Source organism: Xenopus laevis, chromosome 5L, assembly GCF_017654675.1.
Source record: "Xenopus laevis strain J_2021 chromosome 5L, Xenopus_laevis_v10.1, whole genome shotgun sequence".
In the NCBI taxonomy this organism is placed as follows: Eukaryota; Metazoa; Chordata; class Amphibia; order Anura; family Pipidae; genus Xenopus; species Xenopus laevis.
In genome coordinates this window covers 129487965-129514966 of record NC_054379.1, presented here as the reverse complement: position 1 = coordinate 129514966, position 27002 = coordinate 129487965, and the positions used below count along the sequence as shown (strand labels likewise).

The 27002-nt window shown below is 40.1% G+C and overlaps 1 protein-coding gene across 1 annotated transcript; it reads left to right on the top strand.

Moving 5' to 3' along the window:
• Nucleotides 1-1099: 1099 nt before the first annotated feature.
• On the top strand, nt 1100-13194 carry plscr1.L (phospholipid scramblase 1 L homeolog; the record flags this gene model as incomplete). Its single annotated transcript, NM_001095956.1, is given in 8 exon segments — nt 1100-1128; nt 2246-2455; nt 3460-3599; nt 7543-7585; nt 8362-8582; nt 9303-9464; nt 9905-10066; nt 12322-13194. Coding segments are annotated over 8 exon segments (987 nt in total). The 3' UTR covers nt 12358-13194.
• Nucleotides 13195-27002: the final 13808 nt, after the last annotated feature.

Below are 27002 nucleotides of genomic sequence, written 5' to 3'. Positions count from 1 at the left end.
AGCATTGTATAGGAACAGTTTTCCATCAAGGGTCAGTAAAAGCTGCAGACTTTTGAGCCGGCAGCTCATTGGACCATGTATGGGGCCCTCCGACAGGCTTCCCAGAACAATATCTGGCCCAATATCGCCCAGATCTCAATCAGACAACCGATTGGATCATGGACTGCATCAGCTTGTTAATGCGGTCCTCGACTGCCTGGATCTCCTTTGTTGCGATCAGCCATATATTGCCCACCCCGAGGTAGGCTTTTTAGTGAAAGATCCGTTCATCTGGTAGCATTGCCAAATGAGCAGATCATTAATTGTATGAACTAAACTAAAAGCCATAAAATGGATCACAGTCTTTGGTGTTGTATTACAAATAGAAGTACTCAAGGGAAATGGATGTTTAAGGGGCAAGATAGTTGGCCAGTCAAAAAGCAGTTAAGTTGTTCTCAAAGGGAGAGCACCTGTCATTTTAGAGCAGCTGAAGCCCCCCATTTTCTGAGCGGAGGCTTATGCAGACTGGAACTTCAGGCTAGAAGAAACTTGTGTAGTTTTATGGGGTTTCGGGAGGGTTCATGGAAACTGCCTCTCAAGCATGGCCCTAAATGTAGCTTCACTTATAAACAACATTTGGATGACTTTCCCAGCTATTCTGTAGATTAGTTGTGCCACTACCTGATAAAAAGCCTTTTCTTGATAAGCCAAGTATGCAGTAAGGCTCTGTGCAGAGTAACGTATCATCGGTCTGTCTGTTTTTGCCAGCATTAATTAATAAACCTCACCAACAACTGGCTATTTTTTGCCATTTAATTATGACAGTAGCGTGAGTAATTGAACTCTTTGGAATTTGAATGTTTCTATACACTTATGAATGCTAGTTGTGTTTCAGTATTCATTCACCAACTGGTATCTTGGAGACAGTAATGCTGTCAGAGGCTAATGACTGTGGAGACTGATGGACTTGTTTTGGAGACAACTCCATCATGTAAATAGCAACATTATCTCTTTAGAGAGGTTCATGTGTAGTTTGAATGTGTAACCAAGACTTCAAGAGAACTGTTAGATGTGTTATTAAAATACTGACATTTTTTTTTTTTCTTTTTATTTTAGAGTCGGGTTTGGCTGACAACATGGAAATGAAAAGTAATGCATTAAACTTTTTCAGATTCATCCCACAATGTGCATCACTGACAAAATCAATGAGAATCGATTAAAAGAGACATAATCTGGTTTTGCACATTATAACTTCTTTAAAGGCTATTTAAAATGCCTGTATATTAGTTTTAGACACTTACCTCAATTCCACCAATGAAACGGTGAATATTATACCCCTTATGTTTTTTACTAGGCAGCTTTCATTCCCCACCAGCCTTTTTCCCCTACCTGCATGCTGTCAATTAGAAGCAGATAAAGTTGAAGGCATGTGCACAATTATTATTACCAGCTCATCAGACTTAATTAAAAAATGTATTTATGAAAAAATCATGCTGTTAGAGTGAAAGTGGACGTTAGCCTTAACTCAGGCAATACGCGACTCTGGAGCCTCATGCGGCTCTTCATCCTGCTTGCTGCGGCTCGGTCTTGTCATCTATACAGCCCTCGCTCCTACTGGCCGCTTCTTGAGTGTGAGACCGCGGTCAGCTTACCGTGGTTGCACACTCAGAAAGCGGCCAGCAGGTGCGTGGGCTGTATAGACGTCCCAGGAGTGATGGGAAGACTGAGCCGCAGCAAGATGATTCATCATGGTCCTTACTGTGGTCACACACTCAAGACAAGAGAGGGAAGATCAGCATGGAGCTTCAGAAACAGAAGTCACATTAAACAGATGAGAACAATAGCATTTAGTAGGACTATTCAGTGTTTAATTTATTTCAAATAAGGCCTACACATACACACTGCACTTCTGTTTGTTATATTCTGTTGTTGTAACAGTTAAAATTAAAAAAAGGTTAATACTTTTAGAAGTTTATAAGCTGTTTTGTGGCTCCATTTTTCTTTAGTGGACGAGGGGGGCAAAATGGCTCTTTTGATAGTAAAGTTTGTTGACCCCTGATATAGAAAATTTTCAATGTACCAAGAAAGTTTCTGAAACTCTCCGCAAGTTAACATTTTAACTGCAAGATGGATGGGGCAAAATGGAAAGGTATTTTATTCTGAAACATAATAAAGTCAAAGCCAATGTAAAAATTCTTTATATTTATGTATACTGTAAAATATAATGTAGCAGCCAGTCTCTTTACATTTTATCTCTTTCACTCAGATGGCAATGAACCGAAACCCAATCCTGGGCATGGTAACCAAGGGTATCCAGGTACAGATTATCCAGGTTATCCACCACCACAAAATCCCCATGGGTACCAGCCTGCCGGATACCCACCTGCGGGGTACCAACCTGCCGGATACCCACCTGGCGGATATCCTCCACCTGGTGCACAGGTTCCACCAGGCTATCCTCCTGGGCCTTATCAAGGTAAGTAAATCATGAATTTCTTATACTCTTGCATTGATAAAAAAAAATCTAACTACTGTAAATTTCCAATTTAGCACAAAAATGTAATTACAGTGGATTTTGTTTGTTCTTTTGCACTGGTCAACATGCCATAGCCTACACCATGCATACAAAAAGAAAACTAACACTAAATGGCTCCATGAAATGCTGGATACAAAACATTTCCAGGTCACTGAATATCCATTGGAGTTCAGTGTAAAATCACTTGAGCAATAATGCATGGCCCAGTTGGAATTTCTGCCAAAAGTGAATCACCGTGCAAGGAGACTAGTGAGAGAGACCACCCATAGACCTATGGCAATGCTGAAGAAACGGCAAACCTCAATGATGGACATTGGAAAGACTATGCATACAACAACTGCTGCCTGGATACTTCACCAGTCACAAGTTTTTGAGAAAAAGCCACTGTTCACTAAAACTCGTATGACATCTTGCCTAACGGTAGCCAGACGTCTCTGAAGTCTGAAGAGGACTTCACCATAGTGACTTTATTGCAGCACTACATGTTTCGACCTAACCAGCCTTCTATAGCTCCATGTACCTGTGCATGCAAAAATCTGATATGTTACACATGAGGTTTCTTCTTCCATCTGAGAAAATGGCACATTGTTTTTCTACTGAAGTTTGCAAAATTTTTTTTTTTTTTGATGATTTCCCTAACAAGCTGATGGAATAAACCAACCACCAATCAGAAGGCTTAGTTTAGTTGTTTTGCAGCAAAAAATATTAGGTTGAGGAAGCATCTTCATTTAAAAAACCATGTATATGTCAAAATGGTTAGAAAAAATTAAATGGATACGTTATATATTTGTTATAGTTTGGATGTATGTTGAAATTTATGACGCTTATCTTCTATTATGCACAGAAAAAAAAATATTGGAAATTGACAGATTACTAATTACAGCAGTGATCACCAGGTACCAGTTGGTTACTTTTCTCACCATTGTTTATTTTTTAAATAATAGGACATCCTGGCCAAGCTAATTTCAGTGCTTATGGAGGTCCAAATGCTATGCCAAATCAGCCTGGTGTTCCTGTAGCTGCCTGGATGCCAGCGCCTGCTCCCATTCCTAATTGCCCACCAGGACTGGAATATCTGAGCCAGGTAACTAAATAAACTCATAACCCACTATCCCTCTGAAATGTAAAATACACATTTTGGGTAATGTTTTAAAACGACACAAATAAGTACTATGTTGTATCAAGCACAATTGCATTTTTTACTAGTTTATACAATAGGATTATATAATGGCTTGAAATCCTTCTATAATTAGACTAAGAAATACCCTGTTAAGAATTTCTCCTCTAACCCCCCCATAACGACCACCCCCCTGCAATGTCTCAGAACAAGTATGAAAGGGTGCAGCATTTACATAAAAGTGGTGACTTGAGTTTCTTTTTGTTTACATTTATGTATCCTGAAGCTTTGGGATATGCAACTGCGGTATTACAGCACTGACCATTGCCATATGTTTTATTTCCACCTACTTGCCTTTCCTACATCGCTCCTTTGTTCCCTCAGGCTCAGCACTAAACTAAGCACATCTCTGTAAGCAGGAGGCACGGGAATTTAATAGTGTGACAGAAGGAAAGAGTGGAAAACAAGGGAATGTAAAATATAAAATAAGGAGTTACATGGGTAGAGGAAGCCTTAACTGTAGAAAGGGTGACTGGAGGAGAACAAATAGTTCTGCAAAATGAAAAGTCATTGGGCAGTGAGAAGTGAACTGTGAAAACTGAGCTCTGAATGTAAATGGTAAATCCATTTAATTACATTCATGTTTATTATATGGTAAAAGTATCTGGACACATATATGGTCAAAAGTATCCAGACTGGTTCACAGACTGGCAGTCTCACAAACAAGTCTGGAATTGTCCAATGCATAATGCTGACTGTAAAGCTTAGTACCGTAATGGTTGGGCCACTCTTTGGGGAAGGCAAACCTTAAGGCTACAACATACAATGGCATTTTTGGCAGCAGTTAGGAAGGGTTTCTGTTTCAGCATAATAATGCTCCTGTTGCCAACATTTGAGTCCTGTGTGGGTCCAGTCGAACAGACCTGAACCCGACCCTCAACTCGATATGTTCCCCTACCTAGACCCGCTTCCTGGTCTGTAAATAGTTTTCTTACCTGTGGGACGTCCTGGAATGCTAACCTCAAATCAAGCTTGACTGACCAATACCACTGCCAATCGATAGAAGGCGCTGGTCAGAGTTCCTTGTTTGCAAAATGTAGAGTTGTCTATTTTGTAGTACACCTTCCAATTTAATCTCTGCTAGATTATCTCTTGCAAACAAGTCATTTTATTCAATTATTTTAGCACTGTTATTGAAATGCAAGATGCGGTTATATACACATTTGCGGACCACTATTGCACAGTGCTGAGTAACAGCAAAAACTGATTTTGAGATTAATTTTCAAACACTTTTGCTATAGGGCAATACATTATAATATCCAATCCACAATTAGGTTTGATCATTCTTTAGCATGAAGAGTAAGAAAAGTTCATTGCTGATTTGTTTCTGTAGGTTACTGCTCAGAGCAAATTCCACCACTGGCTTTTTTTAAAGCAGCTTCTTTTTCATTTTTATAACCTGGGTACCGCATGTATGTGTCATTTGTATTATGTGCCAAATAAAATAGGCAAATTGTAGAGTAGTGAAGTGGTGTTACAGTATAAACCAGGGGTAGGCAACCCGCAGCTCCGGAGTCTCATGCGGCTCTTCTTCCTGCTTGCTGCGGCTCGGTCATGTCCTCTATACAGCCCTCGCACCTGCTGGCTGCTTCTTGAGTGTGAGACCGCGGTTAGCTTAGCGTGGTCGCACACTCAGGAAGCCGCAAGGAGGTGCGTGGGCTGTATAGATGTGACAGGCAAGACCGAGCTGCAGCAAGATGATTCATCATGGTCCTTACTGTGGTCACACACTCAAGACAAGAGAGGGAATATCAGCATGGAGCTTCAGAAACAGAAGTCACATTAAACAGATGAGAACACTAGCATTTAATAGGACTATTCAGTGTTTAATTTATTTCAAATAAGGCCTACACATACACACTGCACTTCTGTTTGTTATATTCTGTTGTTGTAACAGTTAAAATTAAAAAAAGGTTAATATGTTTTGTTTTGCAGCTCCAGACTATTTTTCTTTAGTGGACGAGGGGAGCAAAATGGCTCTTTTGATAGTAAAGGTTGCTGACCCCTGGTATAAACAAATAAAGCATAGTTCTGAGCTCCGTCAGGTGCTGAGTGTGTTGAGAGCAAAAAGGATTTCTATAGAGCAATGGAAAAAAGGGTGCGGGTATGAGTAGGAGACTGGTGGAATGCAGAAACACTTAGCAGAACAATAACAATTACAATGAAATATAACCCAAGATAATTTAGTTTGCTTTTAACAAGGCTTGGTTCTCAAAGCTCACTACTAAAAACTGAAATATAATGCCTTCCTCTTTTTAAAATTGCTTTTGGGGGGTATCGTATTTGATACAATCGCAATTTTCTTTATTGAATAAAACTTGGGCATTCGCTTTTTTGTACAATGTTAATGGTAACAGGCAAAAGCATAAAGGTAAAGAATTATGCTGACTAAAAGAGTACAAGACCTCCTGCACACTTGATATCGCTCCAACTTGCAGTGCAACAGTAAAGAGTGACTGAAGTTTATCAGAGCAGAAGTCCCATGACTGAGGGCATCTGGGAAACCGCCAACATGTGTAGCAGCAGCACTATTAACTCATGCGTTTTGTTTAAAACATGTTTTCCCATGACAGCATCCCATTAAGATGACTAGTTTAACTGTGCTACCGGGTAAGTTGCAACACACTACTGAGTTTTGGTAGTCGTTGCAGTTTTAGTGCAATTCTGTAAATGGGAATCATTCATGTGCATGAAACCATTTGCAACTGCTTTGATATGTGGATAACTGGTATCCCATATAAAAGGCACAAAGCCTTAGGAAGACTTTCCAGACCACATTTAATTTATGTTTAACCGAGAAAGCTTTGGGTAAGGCTTATGTGTTACATGAGCGTTTCAAAAGCAGCCGTAGTGCCAAACCAATTATACAATGACTTGCCTCACCAGCATTCTAATTACAGGTATTTTACAATTCTATTACAATTATCCTGTGTTGCAAGCACCTGTTTCCTGTAACTACGATTTACAGAGCAAGTACTTTCATGTTATAAGGAAATGAAACTAGTTTATTGTAGCTGGAGAATATTGGAGAGAAAAAAATGCAATGAGAATAGGGAAGTTAGCTATGTGTCAGTTTTTCAAACTACAGCGGTTTCAGCTCTTGCACCTCTGTATCCGTTCTTGAAAATGTTATCTGATATATTTACTGTGCTCCTCTCCTACAATTCTACCGTTCTAAAAAAAGAAACTAGGAGGATATTTGTATTGTGTAGAGCTTCTGGCACAGTGATTGATTGAGAAATTCACCCAAACGCTGTCCAATGCAATTACCCGTAGATTTTCTCTTGATCTTACCTGTACCGATTTGGTACGACTGCACCCATGCTCACCTTTGTGTGACCACAATTGTGGTTTTCATAAGCAAGTCCTCTAAAATCAGATCTTTGCTTACTGTATATTGCCTTCCTAGCTAAAAACAATCCCATCAAAGCTACTTGCCAACTGGTCACCATGGGTTAAAGGAGAACTCAACCCCCCAATTAAGAAAAGCCCCTACCTACTAACCTATATAGTCCCCCTCCTCCCTGATTCCCCCCTGCATAATTCAATAACTCTGAAAGTGTCCATAAAATATTTCTCGACTGTTTTTAGGGCTATTGAAGTAGGGGGGACTATCTAGGTTAGTAGGTAGGGGCTTTTCTTAATTGAGCGGTTGAATTCTCCTTTTAATGTATTGGTTTTGTAAATGAAGTGCTAAATGAGAGCTACTGTGGGGATGGAACTTCTTGAAAGTGTGTGTGTAGCTGGGTTATGGCAAAATAAAAACACAAATTCTTGCTGATAAGTCATTGTATTGTTTAATGCGATTTCTCTTACCTCATCTTTTCAATCCTCTTTTCCAAACTGACAGATTGACCAGATACTGGTTCACCAGCAAGTGGAACTGCTAGAAGGTTTGTCCATTTACTTTACAGATTATGTTCTGTGGGAAGTCTTTCCTGGTTATGACTTGGGTATACAGAATGAGGGGGTTAGAGTTGAAGAAAAAAACTTGAATGTAAAAAACTGGATTCTGCGAGTTTGAGTTGCGAAACTTGATTGGGTTTTGGTGAAAAAAAAAACTCCCAAAATGCTCGAGTTTTCGAGCAAAACCCATCTTAAAAAACCTTGAACATCATGCAGGCTATTCACATCTTCAAATAGTTCAAGGAACATTGATGACCTTGACCGGTTTTAGATGGTGTGTTTTTGGAATCCAGCTATATTCAGGGTCAGAATAATAAATCTATATATATACTGCCTCAGCGTTTTTCCCCATAGGCTACAATGAAAAGTTGCCTGCGTTAATGCACACGCAGCGATGCGTTTTCAATAGTTGCCCAAAGTTGCCTCAGTGAGGCAATTTCAGGCAACTATTGAAAACGCATCGCCGTGTGTGCATTAGCGCAGGCAACTTTTCATTGTAGCCTATGGGGAAAAACGCTGAGGCAGTTCAGGGAGATAGTTGCTCAAAAGACGAGGCGATCAGTAGCCAGGCAAAAAAATCTCCCTGAATCTCCTCGTGTGGCCTTACCCTTTTAAAACCATGTTAAAACCATGTAACAGAAGTCGGCTATATGCCAGTTCCAGTTCTATGCCCAGTCAGTCAAGCTAAGCACATTACATTCAAGGATTTGCAGTGTAGTGCTGATGATTGCAGGTCACTCATTGCTTTCTGTTTTCTTTCTAGTGCTGACTGGATTTGAATCAAACAACAAATATGAGATAAAAAACAGCCTGGGCCAAAGAGTCTACTTTGCTGCAGAAGAAAATGATTGCTGCACACGAAACTGCTGTGGGCCAGGCCGACCCTTTATCATGACAATTATTGATAACGCTGGTCGTGAGGTTATGAGATTAGACAGGCCGTGCAGATGTTCAGCTTGTTGTTGCCCCTGTTGCCTACAAAAAGTACGTAATGGAAGGACTTCTGTCTATATAACCCTGTTCTCCAACTTGCAGACTCGTTCTCCCTCAAGCAAATGTGAATGGAAGTTTCTTTTGATAGATGGGAGTCAGCGCTAAAGTAAGCTGAGGGAGATAAGTACACAGCACCAAGAAAATAATATAGTGTCCTTCTAAAGCTTCTGGGCCCCAGTGCCAATGCACTATGGATCATCCTGCTCTTGTATTAGAATAAAGCAATAATCCTAGTTGCTGCTTATTTATATGCCGCATTTGTATGTCTCTTAACCCAGACTAAAGCTTAAGTAGGGAGTAGACTACTACTTTGACATCAGAATGAGGGAAATCAATGCCTTGCCGCGACTTGACTATAAAGTCAAACTTAAAGCGGACCTGTCACTGCTTTCCTCACATTCCCCCTTCCTCCTCACTATCTAATTGTGCAGCCAGTGCTTGTACAAGGTACTGTTTTATTATTACAGAGGAAAAGGAAATCTTTTTTAAAAATCTGGATTATTTGGATAAAATAGTCTATGGAAGATGGGCATTCCGTAATTCTGAGCTTTCTGAATAATGGGTTTCCGGATAACAGATACATTAAATGATACCATGTCTGCTACTAGCATATACTGACACTTCATTAATTATAATCTGGGGTTTGATTTTACAATAACCTTACTCTGAGCTCTCTGGTATTTTTATTTATAATGTAATTTTCCTGTGCAGCTTGAAGTACAGGCTCCTCCCGGGACAGTGATTGGTTATGTTAAACAGAACTGGCATCCTTGTCTGCCTAAATTTACCATTCAAGACGAGCATGAACATGACGTCCTTAAAATCAAGGGTCCTTGCGTTGCTTGTAGCTGTTGTGCCGATGTTAAATTTGAGGTAAGAAAAATACATTTGCACCTTTTGAAGATGGAGCGTGTTTTGTGGGAACAGTGAAGAAATTAACTCAGGATCGATTTGAATATTCAAGTTTTTAACCCTGATTACACTGATTCGAGTTTTTTCCACAAATAAGAAAACATTTGAGTTGCGAGTTTATTAAAGTTATAAGAAACCTCACAAACTGGACCTTTGATAAATAACACCTGTTTGCAAAACGTCCTCCAGTTAGGAACTGTTTATAGTTTATAATCTGCACCTCTCTGGGGTTTATACAGCTTGTAGCATGGTCAGTTTCTAGTCGCCATTCAGCAGCTTTACAGTGTAAAAACCTATGTGTTTTATTAACATTCTGTGCTACTTTTATTTTCAACAGTTTTCTAATGCAAAGATGAGATTTTTTTTCATTCATTGAAATAGTGTATTTTGTTGTCTGGTAGGTAATGTCAAAGGACGAGAGCTCAGTGGTTGGCAGAATCACCAAACAGTGGACTGGTTTTGTAAGAGAAGCTTTCACTGACGCTGACAATTTTGGAATCCAGTTCCCAATGGACCTTGATGTTAGGGTTAAAGCCGTCCTGCTTGGTGCCTGTTTCCTCGTTGTAAGTTCCATTCATTAAAATATAAATATTACCCGTATTTGACTTAAAGTCTAAAATAGAATTAAGGCTAGAAATACTGTATTTTGTATACTAAACATAAACATGCACTTACTGCACCCAAAGCCTAATTAAGCAAATGATTTATGCTTTCAAGGTTGGCTGCAGGGGATCACCATCTTGTAACTTTGTTATACATCTTTGCAAGACCACACACCGTGTGGTCTGGGCTGCTGCTTATGGATAGTCATAAATTATCAAAACAGCACAAGTCAAATAATATCTGCCAGAAGCAGATACAGCAAGACAGATTAATAATCAGAATATACAGACTGCACTGGGTCCAGTGTTGTCATGTAATCTAATGTGGATTTTAGTTTTTATATTATTTAATACAAACTTTCTCCAACTCTGCAGAACCAGTGGCTGCAGCAAAAAAATCCTCCAAATAGAATCCCAGTTTATCTGTTAAACTCTGGCTCCATGATCTGGAGTTGCAGCTGTTGGAAACATTAACGAGGATGTAAAGGCAAAAATGAAATAACATTTTTACTTTATTAACTGAAAAAGAAACCTATCCCCAATATACTTCAATTAGAAAAATCTGTACAGTTTTTATAATAAACCTGACTGTATGCAGTGAAATTTCCCCTTCATTTACTTGCTCTGACTGCTGCGGATAGGAATCTCTACATGCGTCGCCAGCTGTTATACAGGGAAACAAACAAAGCTGCTCGACTGTCTAAAGTTTCCTATCCACAGCAGGCAAAGCAAGTAAATGAAAGGAGAATTTCACTACATGCAGTCAGGTTTCTTATAAAAACGTAAGACATTTTTTAATTAAAGTATATTGTACATAGGTTTCCTTTATTTATTAAAGAAAGTAAAAATGGGATTTTAGTTTTTTGCCTTTACAACCCCCTGATACGCATTCCTCCTGAATGATCAGATCCATGATAGCAGGATGAGAACTGCTAAAGAATGGCTGTCCTGGACCTCACATTACAGACTCTAAGGAATTGCAATGTAGCCCATCACTCATGTAATCTAAAATAGTCAGTCCCAATATTACAATACCAACGAGCAGCATTGTACACATGTTGTATTACACAATACATGTCTATATAATAATGGCAAAAAGGGCAACATTCCAAAGAAAGGTTCAAAGGCAACAACATTTTGGGGTGGAGCCCTTCCTCCTTGAGTGAGTTCAGTCCTCCCACTGAGTCCTGTTCAGCATACTATGAGTCCGATTTACTAACTCCTATTTCTTTGATTTTCACAAATCATATTTTAGGTCTAAAAATTGTGACTATACTAATCACTTTAAACCACAATTTTTTTTAAATTTTTTAAGCCAAAAAAACACGAAAAAGCTACAAAACGTTACCATCTAAAAGCGATCAAGGTCATGTAGACGTCAGAGTGGAACTTTCCCTATCCCTTTATTTATTTCGGAATTTTAGTTATGTTGCGTTTTTTTCATTTGTATTTGCGCATATTACTTTATATTAGGCTTTTTAATTTGTGGTTTTACAGAGACTTTTTTCGTGGTTTATTAAGCCACTAAAATCTGTTGATAAATCAGCCTCTACATCTCCCAGATCTCAGTCCATCAATCTTTCCACCACTTTTTCATTGTCCCTTTGTTTTAAAGGATTATTAAGGTAAAACAATCCAGACTGCTCTCATACAAAAATACAGCAGATACAAATTTTCACATATATTTGTCTACCTGTGAAAAGTAAACGTGCTTTAATGTCCACCCCTCCATGTGCTTATCCACGTGATACAGGCTATTGTAGTTCAACAGCAACTGGAGGGCTTTACTTTGTCCAGATAGGGATTTACTGATGTCAATATATTTTATGGAGCATAGAGAAAAAGTAAATGAGAGATGGCTGATAAAGATATATAATTTTCCCATTAATATTAGGGATGCACCAAATCCACTATTTTGGAATCGGCCGAACCCCAGAATCCTCTGCAAAAGATTCGGCTGAATACCAATCCTAATTCGGATTACTTCCTTCTTTTGTGACAAAAAGTCGCTTGATTTCCCTTCCCGCCCCTAATTTGCATATGCAAATTTGGATTCGGTTTGGCCAGGCAGAAGGATTCGCCCGAATCCTGCTGAAAAAGGCTGAATCCTGGATTCGGTGCATCCCTAATTAATATGCATTTGTAGAGAACTTTGTGGTTGTGCTGTATCATATACATTATACTATTAACTCTTCCTTTTTTTTTTCTTCTTCTAGGATTTCATGTTTTTTGAACATAGTAACAATAACTGAAAAGGAAGATGGAGTGCAAAGAAGTATAATTGTACAAATATTTTACATTTATTACAAATTTAGTGTACCATGCAGGTTCAGACATACAATGTTTTTATCTTCATTTTAGTGGCATTAAAAATTCATCCTGTACCAGAGTTTGATGCTAGTAATTTGCACACAGGGATATTTTGACCCTCCACATTTTTAGTAGTCACAGGAAGGAACCAAAGAGATAAGTGATGTTTGGCTGGCCCGGGACCCATGGGGCAGGTTCGGGTTCTTCTACCCCGCCTGCAACCTTAGACCACGGGCTTCCTGTTTTATAAATGGAAGGGGGAAGCCTTGTGCAGGTCCTGGTTGAGTTTTTTTAGACCTGTACATCACTACAAAGGGACCCCATACGCTATTGTCCTTTGTATGTATTCATGTAAGATATCTGTATAATTAAATATGATTTGTGCTACAGTTTCTATATAAACAGAAATCATATTGGATTGGATATACATATTGGATGCAAACGTTTGCCATACCCATTTGCGCATGACATTGCTATGGATTGTACCCAGGAATGCAGGGCTCGCTCTGCTTAGGGAGCATTAGTGAGTTGGCCCAGTACTGCAGGAATGTGTGCACAAATTTAGCAGCAGAGCCAGCCACAGCCTCATGGCATTTATCATAGTTTCAAAGAGGTCAGGATACGAGCGCATTTGGGAGCTTTTAATAATCAAGCTCCATGAATATCCTGTAAAAATACATCCTTATAAATGGTATTTCTGTGATATCACTGAGCACTGTTTATAAGTAATATCACTGTCCCTTGACTCAATGAAACTTGGATATTTTAAAAAAAAAAAAATAACATAAAGATATTCGAAGTAACCTGTGACCATGTTTTCTCTGTTTAGTCCTAGAACTTGGATTATCCTAATATTTCACAACATGGGTACATTGTTCCCTATATTCTCTTATTCTATATTTTGCCATAGAAATGGTTTTCTGGCATCCGCGTAGTTGCACTGAAATAGTGAGCGACCTGTAATAAATATATATATATATAAAAGCTAGTGCTTTATTCTGTATGCACTGTGGCACAAGCTGCAAATACCATTTCTTTTCTAATGTTTTTTAGTTACATTTCATGTTTACTATTTCAATAGATTCCATCCAGTAATAACATCTTATAATAGGCAAATTTAGCAAGTACAGGTGCGTTCTGGGCTCAAGGCTTCTTGTTGTCTAAGATGAAGATCATAATTTGGGATGTCTTAAAGTTTGTAAACATTGATTTTTGACAACCTAACCTGTTAAACTAGTAGCTTTTGAGATGAATCCTTGATACTGATGTACTGGTTTAGCAAAAGGAAATCTACTCTGTTAAACATGTACCAGCAAACATAAAACATCGCAGGAAGCTTGGTGGATTTGTAGGTGGTTGAAATCCTTGGTGAAACGTTAATTTTGGTAATGGCACATGGTATTTTGGGCCATGTTTTTATTGGGTTGAAAACCAGGTGCCAAATTTCAGGTGACTGCCAGGTCTCTATGGTGATGAGCTTCCAGGCTTGTCAGACAGTAGTAGCTTGTAAAGTTCACTCCATTGGGGAAGGATGTGTGAGGCCATTTAGCGCCGTGTTTTCAGGCCGGTAAAAAATGCAGCACTTAAGAATTAATAAACCTTTAAAATAAGTGAAGGTAAAATTGATGAGAGTGTTATTATAAGCACTTTTGCAATTTATATGAATTTTTTTATTCCAAAATATTAAAGGGATTTATGTCCTTTTAATCTGATTTTTTTTTTTCACAACAGTGCCATCTGCTGGTCCATTTCTGACCATAAGTAATCCTGGAAATTGCCAGGAGAAAGAAGCTGGTCTGTTCTGCTTAGGAAAGATGTGAGACATGTTTCTAATGTTAATTTTTTTAAACTGTCTCACAAAATAAATTCATATAACAGTACATGTATCCCTTAAAATAAAAGAAATAATGAATATAAATTGCAAAAGAGTGCAATGAATAACACTCATCAATTTTACATTCACTTATTTTAAAGGTTTACTTATCCTTTCCCTGTTAGCATATACATATAATACACTCACACACGTATATGTATAAACAGTTGTTCTATTGCTTTATATCAGATGTATATTCAATGTTGACCACTAGGTGTCATACTGTAATGTCTTTACCAGTGCAGAGCAACACTGCATTATATTTTTATTACTTTGATATATATTTTTGATATTACTGTTCCTTTAAGCAGGCTCAGTTGTACAACAATTGACTGTGTTGAAAATGAAATGAATTGGCTTTAAGTTCAGCTTTGCTTTAAAGGGTTTTTTAACCTTCCAAATACTTGTTTTCAGATATAACACCAGAAATAGAATTTTGCAATCGGTTTCTGTATTTTTTTTGTATTTATTTATTTTTTGGCCTTTGGTGAAACTAAGGGATTCCTCTCAGCAGGGACAAAGATAATAAATGTATCAAATTAGAATAGTTTAGAGAGTCCGTGAACCCCCCCCCCCTCCTCCATTCCAGAGCTCCTCCGTGGAGAAAGTAGAAGCTGAAAAATTAAAATACTGAAAAAATTGTCAAAAATTTAATTTTAAGAAGTTTTTATTTCTGGTACTATCTAGAAGCATTTGAACTGAAAAAGAAGCATTTGGAAGGCAAACTTTAAGATTACATGAACATATCTGCTTTTGGGGCAAGTCAGATTGTAAGTTCTCTTACCTCTGGAAGTTTATTGTGATTTTATTTTTTTAATGAGCCCTCCATTGAACATTGCTCTAAATATTATGCTTTCCCAAAGGCTTGTTGTTGGCTACTGAAAATTCCTGTTGACCGTTTTTATCTATGTAAGAGTTCCTCTGCCAACAACAAAATATTTTTTTCTAGATTTCAAGATCTGAGCAGTTTTTAAGCTGTACTTACAGAATCTTCATATTCACTCTCAAGTGCCTGTTTGAGAACACATTTACACGACTTTGTACAGCAAATATATTTCTATGTTTTTTTTTACCCTAGATGGCCTTAATGCTGATGTACTATTTACTATGCTATTTTTTAAACAATTCCTGATCTTAAATAAATGTGCACTAAAGTGATGGAAACGTTTGATTGAGTTATTTACGTCTTACTCGCTTATCTGTTTCCTCAACCACTCGCCTCTGTGGTGCAGTCAGGAAAATGACTTTTCTCTGGATCTTACTGGGTTGGCTTTACCATACTTCCTAACTGTGCTGTTTTCGAGGGACAGTCCCGATTTTGACAGCTCAACCCGCAGTCCTGGATTGTTACTGAAATGTCCTGACTTTCTCTTTGATCTCCTGCACTAAACAGCCTGAAACGGATACAATGTTTCTGACTTAATTGGCTTTTGGCAGAGAGCCCAGAATACATGGCAGGTGCACTAGGATACTTCTGTTACTATTTAAGTTAAGCAAATAAGTAATTGTAACAATTTACGATAAGCAGGTCTCTTGGGAAACTGTGACTTGCAGCTTAAAGGGCAATTCACCTTCATTAGCAAAACTGTAAACATGTAAAAACCACAGAAATGTGTTCAAACGTTAATAACCTGTGAAATTTGTAAATGAACATGGCAATTAGGGGGTGTGGCCACAAAAATGGGCATGGGCTATGCATAGAAAATCTTTTTGTCCCTCTTTCTATTTCACAAATGTTGGGAGGTATGCTTTACTACTGGCATGCTGAGCAGCTGCTGGTTATTTACTCTATTAGTATTTTTTTCCTCCAATAGCTTTCTCCATATGGGATACTGACCGTACAAGAGTCTAGCAAAATGTGTGGCCTAGAAGTCTTGCACAATCCCATTGGGGCCCTGGCCAATTTCAAATAGCTAAAGGTAGAATTCTCCATGTTTAGCATTTGTATGCTTTGTATTGGATCTCTGTGTTTGAGTCATTAGGGTTTGGCCACACAGGCAGATTTGGTGAGATTAGTCGCCAGGCGACAAATCTTCTCTTCTTCACGGTGACTAAGCTCCCCGATCTGCCTTCCGCCGGCTAAAATGTAAATCGCCTTGGGGCAGGCACATGGAATGCTTCGTTTTTCCGAAGTCGCCAGTAATTGCCTCACAAGGAAACTTTGGGGGACTTCGGAAACCAAAGCGCTCCGTGTGCCTACCCCCAGGCGAATTACATTTTAGCCGGCGGAAGGCAGATCGGGGAGATTAGTCGCCGCGAAGAAGAGGAGATTCTGTGCGACTAATCTCCCCGAATCTGCCTGTGTGGCCAGACCCTTAAGGTCATGCCACACAAGCAGATTCGGGGACATAAGTCGCTCCAGCGACATATCTCTTCTTCGGGGGCGACAATCTCCCTGAACTGCCTTCCCCCTGGAAGGGGGGGGGAAGGCACACGAGCCGCTTCGTTTCCGGAGTCGCCCAAAGTTGCCTCATGGGGGAAGGCAGTTTTGGTAGATTGTCGCCCTGAAGAAGAGGAGATATGTCGCTGGGGTGACTAATCTCCCCAAATCTGCTAGTGTGGCCTGACCCTTAAAGGAATACTATACCCCTAGTATGTAAAACCCTGCTTCATGTAAATAAACCATTTTTATAATAATAATATACATTTTTAGTAGTATGTGCCATTATATCTTAAATAGAAACTGCCATTTAAAAAAAAATTAAATAAGGACCGCCCCCTGGGATCGTATGATTCATGGTGCACCGAATCTAAGGTAAGTTAAAGGAATGTCGGACGTTGTTGCAGCGTGCATATAACACGACTGCCTGATTCAAACATTGCATGTTGCGTCTTCATCTGACGTCTGCATGCTGAAACAACAGCCGACATTCCTATTAACTTAGATGTGGCGCAATACGACTTGACGCTTGCGATTCCTCTCGTCGGAACAGAAGGTATCGGATGTCGAAACACCTGTGTAGTTCTACCCTCAGATGCATGCTGCAGACTGAACTGATTTATGTGCAGCCATGCATCTAAATGAATTGCTAATTAGTCATGCAGGTTGTGGATTTCATATGTGTTCGGTTTGAAAGGGGTGAGGGAGCAACCCTATCATCATACCTATACTAAACGTTAACCTGAAGTTGAACAACCCCATTAAGTCTGCACAAATACTGGGAGAGTCACAATTAAAAGGTATCTTTATAATAAAGTAAATTAAAACCCAAGTCATTTAAACAAATTGCCCTCTTGTCACAACGCAGCATGAATTTCTTATCATGATGGTAGGTGAAATTTGGCCAATGCAGGTAAATGCATATGGACTAACTAATCCTTTCTATGGGGTCCGTTTACTAAAGTGCGTTAAAAATATTCGCACAATATATAGACAGAATTTTCGCCAAATATGTTATCGCCAGTTTACTAACCTGCGGTAAATATAAATTTGCGAATTTTCTTGCGCTAGAATAATTGTTCGCCAGTTATCGCATTTGCTGAAAATAACGCTACGTACACATTAACGCATGGATTACTAAACAGCGAAATGTGCTAAAGACAAAATTAACGCCAGAATATTCGCAAACTTTTACCGCCACATATGAAGTGGCGTAAAAGTATTTTTTCCGCCAGAAAATTCTTAAGGGGCAGGAAATATCCCATAATAATGTTTTTTTTTTACCCATCATTCTTTGCTGAGAGGAGAGAGATCTGCAGCTATTGCTGACAGGATGTTTTGGCTTCTGCTTCTATCTGGTGCAACAGCAGCAGTTTCAGCTCAGAGTCGTATTATTGGCAGCGGCATCACAGTCCAAGGATTCGTCAGCCTCTACACTTTTTGGTTTCATTGGGATTGGCTACATTAAACTGTGCATTTCTATGAAGCAAAGAGATTGACTGGTATCATTTCCTATGATTCTATTGGCAGAAGGGTTTATATGATGCATAAATGTTTGATTGGTGTTACTCTGGTGATGTTGTTGGATGGTATAATCATCAGTCAATAAAGTTTATAAGTTTTGAAGATGCATTTCTGGCCATAAATGTCACAGTAAAAATTGCCATAATAACCGCCATAAAACAAGACTATTTTATAGCATAAATATTCGCAAAAACGTAATTTTTCGCCAGAAAATTCGCAATTCGCTAAAATTACCGCTAACGTAAGCTGGTTCCTTAACGTAGTTACCGGAAGTGATCGCAATGACTTCTGAGCGCATCGCTGTTTAGTAAACTTAGTCGCTGCGAATATTCTGGCGTAAAAATATTCTCAGCGATAACATGCGGAAACTTAAAGTCAGATTTACCGCACTTTAGTAAACGGACCAGTCCTGATTTACCCAAACAGAACTTGGCCTAACTCTTAACTCTTATCTGTAATGAAGTCTCCCCTCACCTTACGTGCCTCATGCACCCTGTTGCTATATGTGTGGCATGCCGCAATTGATTTAGCAAATAGTAGCAAATCATGAATGAAATATTAATTGATTGCTGTTCTCTACTATACATTAAATATAAAAGCAAAAAAAAAAAAAAAAAAACCTGTGCGGGTCCGGATCCGCATACCTGTGCCCAACCCAAACCTTCTATATGCTCATCCCCTCCCCACCCTACCTCCACCTCTAAACCAACTAACAGATCTGAGAAAACCTAAAGTGAAGTCACTCCGGAGGCTGATCAACTTCATAAATTTTCACGCAGAGCGTGGAGAGGATTGCAAATCTGCAGTTGACTCGGATAGTCAGGCAGGGTACCTGCAAACCGCCCACATGGTCAGGGAATTGGGGACTTTCCGCCATTACTTGACTTAAGCTGGCCATAGACGCAAAGATCTGATCATACGAATCGAGGATTTGTAAGATTTTCAAACCGAGTGTGGAGAGTCCCGGCATTTTTCGTACGGCGGAGATCAGTCGTTTGGTCGATCGGACAGGTTAAAAGATTTCTGCCGGCTGCCGATAATATCTCTGCGTGTATTGCTGATCATACGATTTTCAGAGGGAGACTGTCACCAGCTTTGGTTGGACATAACTTTCGTACGATTGCTGTCAGGGGCAGAACATCGGCCGATCTGTTCTTTTGTAATTTATTTGATCGGAATGGTTAGTGGCAGGTCGGGAGATGAGAAAGTCCGATTGTACGATGATTCGTACGATCGGATCTTTGCGTCAATGGCCAGCTTTACAGTCCTGTGCGAGTCCATTTTATGCAACCCACAATTTGACCAACATGTTCCCACTACTTGACACTCAATAGGCCAACTAACCTTCTGTCCCGGGGGACATGTGAATATCACTTTGGTGCCGAATCTTCCCAAAAAAATTTAAAAACTGGAAGAACCACAAAGGTGGGTGGGATCAAGCCCTCACCTTTGTTGGGTACCCAGCTGGGTTACCTACGGACTTGCCTGCACGGCCAAGGAATCTGACTTTTTGACTTTTAGCCCGAAACCCGACCACATTGCTGGTATTTCACGGGTACCCAACCCGATGCAGGACTCTAACTTGACTGCTTTGCAGTGATTCCAAGGTACTCGACCCAATGCCGGATTCTAAAACCGAGTATCCAAACTGAGTTCAATTGAAGCACAGTGTTGAACACACCTTCAGTTTAATGTTATTTACAAAACACAAAGAGTGCACTCCATTGTGAATATTTTTACTTTTGCAAAAAAACAAATGTGTTCAAATAACACTTCCAAACATTGAAGTGATAAAGAGCACCCCCTGTTGGCTTCCTGCCTCACAATGCAGGCAGGAAGAGATTTGTATCATTTTATTTGAAAGCAAAAGTTTTTGTGTTGTATCTAGTGACAGGGCAGGTTGCACGGCTCAGATGAACTACGAACTGCCACTATAACACCTTAATGTATATCTCCTCTTTAGGGATTGCTATTTGTCCCAAGCGCAGCCTTAAAGGAAAACTATACCCCCCGATACAATGTAGGTCTCTATAAAAAGATATTGCATAAAACAGCTCATATGTAAAACCCTGCTTCATGTAAATAAACCATTTTCATAATAATATACTTTTTTAGTAGTATGTGTCTTTGGGTAATCCTCAATGGAATATTGGCATTTTAAAAAATAAGGGCCACCCCCTGGGATCATTTTTTTATCAATTAATTTGATATAAACTATCTGTTGCTTAAATATTAATTTTGGGGGTATAGATTTCCTTTAATCAAAGCAGCTATTCTGCTCTTATCCCCCAAAGAAACAAGAATCGGATACAGTAGGGTCAGTTACCTCAGGAGACCGTTAACCTGCCTGTATGTTTGGAGTGAAGAAAGAAGAACAGATCTCAATACCCACAGATGAGCCACGCAATGGAGTTTACTATTCTGTATGGGCTAATACTGTACAAGTATGGGATCCCTATTATCCAGAAAGCTCTGAATGACAGAATGGTCTTAGACTCCATTTTAATTAAATAATTACAATAATTCACATTTTTAAAAATTGTTTCCTTTTTATCTCTGTAATAATAACACAATAAGTTTCACTTGATCCTAACTTCGCTTTATTTAACCGTTATTGGTGGCAAAAATAATCCTTTATTTACTGTTTATCTGATTATTATAGTAGACTTAAAGCATAGGGATCCAAATTATGGAGAGGTCACTTATACGGAAAACCTCTGGTCCCAAGGATTCTGGATAACAGGTCCCATACCTATGGTATATAAGGTTTACCTCTTTAAAGAGATACTGGCAAAGACACAAGCTACTGGATGAAGGTTGGCTTGAATGTACTGATATTGCAGAGTGGTAAATCATTACAATTTATGGCTGGTTTCATAATCTTCCAGGCGTATAGAGTATAAAGAGAGGCAGAAATAAAACCACTCCTTTATAGCATTTACTGATAATGTAGGTGTGTAATAATGGTGTAAGGCAGGAAAAGAAAATGTGAATCATGGCTGTAATTACGTATACTTACTTGCAATGGAATATTGCTATTTGCCACCTGAAACAATTTAGTATTACATAACAGTGTAAATAGTTTACTTCTGGAACTTCTACAAATATTTATTCATGTTATCTCTGCTTCCTTGCTTTCATAAAGTAGCCATTGTCTCACTGCTGGGAATTTAGAATCAGGACGGCAGTTGAGAATCAGCTCCTAGTTGGAGGCGTCTGACCTTTCTTGCAAGGCCTCAAGGTCTCCAGCTAAGCAGAACCCAGCTAAAGAATTAGAGGCACATAAGATAATAGGTATTGGCTTGTTTCAGTACAGGTATGGGACATGGGGTTTTCTCGGGATATGGGGTTTTCTTGATAACGGATCTTTCCTTAATTTGGATCTTCATACCTTGTCTACTATCATTTAATCATTAAATAAACCCAATAGGCTGGGTTTGCTCCAATGAGGATTAATTATCTTAATTTGGATCACATACAGGTACTGTTTGATTATCAAAGTAAAACTATACCCCTAAAATGAATATTTATGCAACAGATTATATCATAGTAAGTGGCATATTAAAGAATCTTATCAAACTGGAATATATATTTAAGTAAACATTGTCCTTTTACATCTCTTGCCTTGAGCCACCATTTTGTGATGGTCTGTGTGCTGCCTCAGAGATCACCTGACCAGAAATACTTCAACTCTAACTGTAACAGGAAGAAGTGTGGAAGCAAAAGACACAACTGTGTCTGTTAATTGGCTCATGTGCGTACCTACGTTTTCCAGCATTGCAGTGAGACCAGAGTAAGTGCAGGAGCGAGTCTGGGCTGGCCCTGTTTCTGTGCCCCAGATACATCCTGCACCACCACCCCCCGTTCATGCGCTTGAACGCACGCATATACATGCATTTTCTGGCGCTGCAGTGAGACCAAAGTGAGTGCAGGATCGGGTCTGGCCCACCGTGTTTTTTCCCAGTGTCCCGCTGGCACAGTCCGACCCTGGTCTTGTATGTATTTCATGCCACAGAAACGTGAATAAATAAACAACGAAAGTCATGTTGCAGCTTATGTGACGTTTGGTTTCCCAGGTTTTACCATAGTCACAAAAGTTTTGGAATCAGAAATATATTTGCATTGCTCACATCCTCCGCACTTATATGAACCTGGATATTTGCAGCACTTCTTAAAGGGCCAGTAACACTAAAAATTTTAAAGTTAAAAAAAAAACATTATAGCCCCCTCTAGTACCTCCTCCTTCCAACACAATGTTAACTATTTTTAATGCTTTATAAAAAAATAACACAATGAATATCTGCTTCCGGTTGTGCTGTGTCTTCAGAATAAGGGCAATATGGCGGCATGCCCTCAGCTTTATCCTACTTGCATACGCCACGTCTTCTGACCAGACTTTTTCCTAAGCTGGAAGTCAGTTGCTACGCTGCTGTAGAGAATTTTTTAGCCTGCATATTTTAAAGGGCTCTAGGGTAGGACTCCACGAGCGTTTTCCTCGCAATCTGACGCGCTGCGACAAAACGCATGCGTCAAAAATAAGGTAAATAATAGAATTGTCGCATGGCGAAGCAGCGTTGATCTTACGCGACACGTCTGTCGGATGCAGACGCAGCGTGTCGCAGCGCATCGGATCGCGTCAGAATCGTTCATGTAGTCCTACCCTTACACGTGGCCATTTTTTTCCTGTGCTCCCCTCCATTCAGCCGCAGGGGAGCGCAGGAGTAAACACACTCTTGTCAAGGGGGCTGTACTCACACTGAGGCATGTAAGTGCCAAACGCAGGTGGGATGCAGCATGTTGCATTCCACCTGCATTAGGTGCTTAAATGTCTCTGTGTGAATACAGCCCCCTTGACAATAATTGAGTGCATTTACTCCTGCGCTCCCCTGCGGCTGAACGGAAGAAAGTGGAACGCAGAGGAGTGCAGGACAAAACACCCATGTGTAAGAGCCCTAAGCCTGATTTATTTATGTGAATGCTGCAAGTAGGCCAGTAAAAATGATGCTTGATGCCAATGTTATTAATAGGGAAAACGGCAAAAATATAGGAAGGCCGGTATTTTTTTTCCAGAAAAGGTGGCAACCCTAGCTGCGAGCAGTGAAAGCAGCACCCAGGTCAGCCATAAATCAGCTCATTACCAGAGCCCTGTAAGTCAGTGACTAAGTACTGTTATAACTTTTATTTATCAGCACTGTCATTTAATATGTTTCTAAGATAAATGCATCATGATAGGGTGTTTCTAATATGATCCTCACTGTTCAGCATGACATGATTTCTGCCTTCCCTGAAGCAGCTTAGGCTGTGAGAAAGGAATGCAGGTCACATGACCAGTGCTCTGGGAGCAGAGTGAGGCACGAGAAGCAGCTCATCGACACTGATCCAGTGAATCCAGTTTGGGGGTGTGAGAGTGAGATTGAATGACTCCTGTCTGTGAGCTTTCTTGGTGTCTGTAAGGGCTCTTACAGACGAGCGTTTTTACCTGCGCTCCCCTGCGTTCCATTTTTATGCGTTCAGCCGCAGGGGAGCGCAGGGATAGACGCATTTCATTTTTTCCAATGGGGCTGTACTCACACAGGCGCGTGTAGGCGCCGAACGCAGGATTAGACACAACATGCTGCATTTTTCCTGTGTTCGGCGCCTACACGCGCCTGTGTGAGTACAGCCCCATTGGATAAAATGTAATGCGTCTATCCCTGCGCTCCCCTGCAGCTGAACGCAGAAAAACGGAACGCAGGGGAGCGCAGGTAAAAACGCTCATCTGTAAGAGCCCTTAAGTTTGAAAAACTGTTGGATTGTGTGTGTTAGTGTACTGTATTATAGAGTATAAGCAAGCCATTTGCTTGTCATTCTTTGTGTGACTAAAAGCAATACAGGCATGGGATCTGTTATCTGGAAACCTGTTATCCAAAAAGAATTGAATTATGGGATGGCCCTGTATCCCATAGACTTATTGGCAATCCTATATACATTCATTTAAATTCTTATGTGGCTTTAAAGTCATTTGTAAACGTAAGTGCAATCCCCAGCAGTTTTGTTTGTCTTTTTCTGAACTGCTGGTGCCCAATTTTTCAACTGAGGAAGCAGAGACTAGAAAGGGACATTTCTATATAATCCAACTATATACCTCCCAACATTTTGGAAATAAAAAGAGGGACAAAAAAGTTGCTGCGTGTAGTGTGGCGATTTTTTTCTGGCCACGAAAATTTTTGTGGTCACACCCCCTAATTACCGTGTTCATTTTACAAAATTTTGCAGGTTAGAAAAGTTTGAACTTTCTGTGTTTTTTTTCCAGTTATTACAGTTTTGCTAATGAAGGTGAATTGCCCTTTAAGCTGTGAGACTAACTTTTCCCAAGGGACCTGTTATCTTTTATTGTTACAATTACTTATTTGCTTATCTAGATACATTTGAATTGTTACAAATGTATCTAATCTTCTGTTGCTGTTCTGGGCTCTCTGCCAAAAGTCAATTAAGTTAGAAACTTTGTTTCTTTTTCTGGCTGTTCCAGTGCAGAGAAAAACTGGACTTTCCAGTAGAAATGGGGGACTGCAGGTTGAGCTGTCAAAAGAGGGACTGTCCCTCTAAAAACAGGACAGTTGGGAGGTATGCAACTAACAGGGCTTCACTGCATTTATTTTAGATGCATTTGGTTTGTAAGCATCACCGCCTGGCAACTTGCATTCATTAAAAAGTCTCTGATTTCTCATGCGAAATGATAAACTTCATTTAAATGCACGCAATGCAGCTTTTCTAGGTGAATGTTATAGAAGCTTTATTCACATGATCTGTTACTAAAGGGCCCAACGCTTACACAAACACAGGCAGCCGTGCAGCGCCAGATTTAGTGGGCAGGCCCGAGGCCGTGTGGTCCTAGCACCCGCCTGTATACCTCTCTTCCCCATGAGTGCACATGCACACCATGCACCAGATCGCCGGGGAGCTTCCCCCTAATATTTTGCCGCCCTAGGCCTGGGCCTTTGTGGTCTCGCCACGAATCCGGGCCTAGGTTCGAGCAAATTCCTGATGGGCCGCTTGCTTTAGGGCTCTTAGAGACGAGCGTTTGAAGCTGCGCTCCCCTACATTCTTTTTTTATGCTTTCAGCCGCAGGGGAACGCAGGAGTAGATGCATTCAGTTTTTTTCAATGGGGCTGTACTCACACAGGCGCATGTAGGTGCCGAACACAGGAAATATTAAGCATGTTGCGTCTCAACCTGCGTTCGGCGCCTACATGCGCCTGTGTGAGTACAGCCCCATTGAAAAAAACTGAATGCATCTACTCCTGCGTTCCCCTGCGGCTGAAAGCATAAAAACAGAATGATGGGGAGCGCAGCTTCAAACGCTTGTCTGTAAGAGCCCTTAAAATGTAAATGTGCCGCTCACCTAAAATGCAAATTAGTTATTTCTTTAATATGTAAATGAGACACTCACTTTATAAATGTAAATGAGTTGTCCGTGACAGCCAGCCACAGCTAAGCCGATGCCTGTTAGTGTACATGCCAGTACTAGCATATGGGCAGAACCAGGAATTCTGACCAACTTCAGTTAGTAATATTAGAGTTGCTTTCTATATACTCAATCCCTTATGCTTATGATAGGTGTGTTGGCAACAGGTGGATCCCTGTTCAGAACAATCACTGCAGCCTGTATATGGAACACTGTGATATGTATTTATTGCATATTGCAGCATTTGGCACACATGGTAATTAAAGTCCTGCCAGGGTGCATGATCTAGCTGGGGCACACAAAGTAACATTTAGAATATACTGTAAGTATAGGGCCACGAATCCATCTGATAAAATAGTTGCGATAAAAACTAGGGTGAGATATTTATTGCAAGGGCCAACATTTTTTGGGGCTCCCCTCCTTCCCCCCTACATTTCCTAACTCATGGCACCTTAACTATACAGTGGGCACATGTGTAGGGCAAAATAAAAATTTTATTTGGTGTTTTAAAGGTTTCCCAGGCTTGTGTAGTGCAGCTACATATACCTCCATTGTAACTTCAATGTGGCGCCGTATGCAAATTAAGCATCGCTAGCGTAACTTCACTTTGCTTGGCGAATTAACGCTAGCGCAACTTCGCAACCTTACGCTTCCCCTGAGCGCAACTTTGGATTTTAGTGAATTTGCGTAGCGCTGGCGAAAATATGCCTGGTGAAGTGCGGCGAAGCGGACACTGGCGCAACTACGAATCTTAGTGAATTTGCCCCTATGTGTGTTCCATTGTGCTGGAAAGAAAGCTATGGATCTCATCTATATCTCAACTCTCAGTGAAGATCCAGAGATATGTTTAGTTAAGGACACTATAGGGGAGACTGGAGTTAAACTGGAGTAAATGTTTCTTTAGGCAAGGAAATCATTGATCTTTTAGGGCTCTTACTCACGAGCGTTTTTACCTGCACTCCCCTGCATTACGTTTTTCGGCGTTCAGACACAGGGGAGCGCAGGAATAGACGCATTTCATTTTTTCCAATGGGCCTGTACTCACACAGGCGCGTGTAGGCGCCGAACGCAGGAAAAATGCAGCATGTTGCGTCTCAACCTGTGTTCAGCGCCTACATGTGCCTGTGTGAGTACAGCCCCATTTGAAAAAATGAAATGCGTCTATTCCTGCGCTCCCCTCCCCTGAACGCCGAAAAACGGAACGCAGGGGAGCGTAGGTTAAAACGCTCGTGATTAAGAGCCCTTAAAGAGCATTGGAGTTGGCAATTTGTTAAATTTTTTAACAAACACTTTGCACCTTGCACCAACCAACAATTGTGCTCGCATATCTGCGTGATTCTTACATGGTGTTTTACTTGAGGTTCTA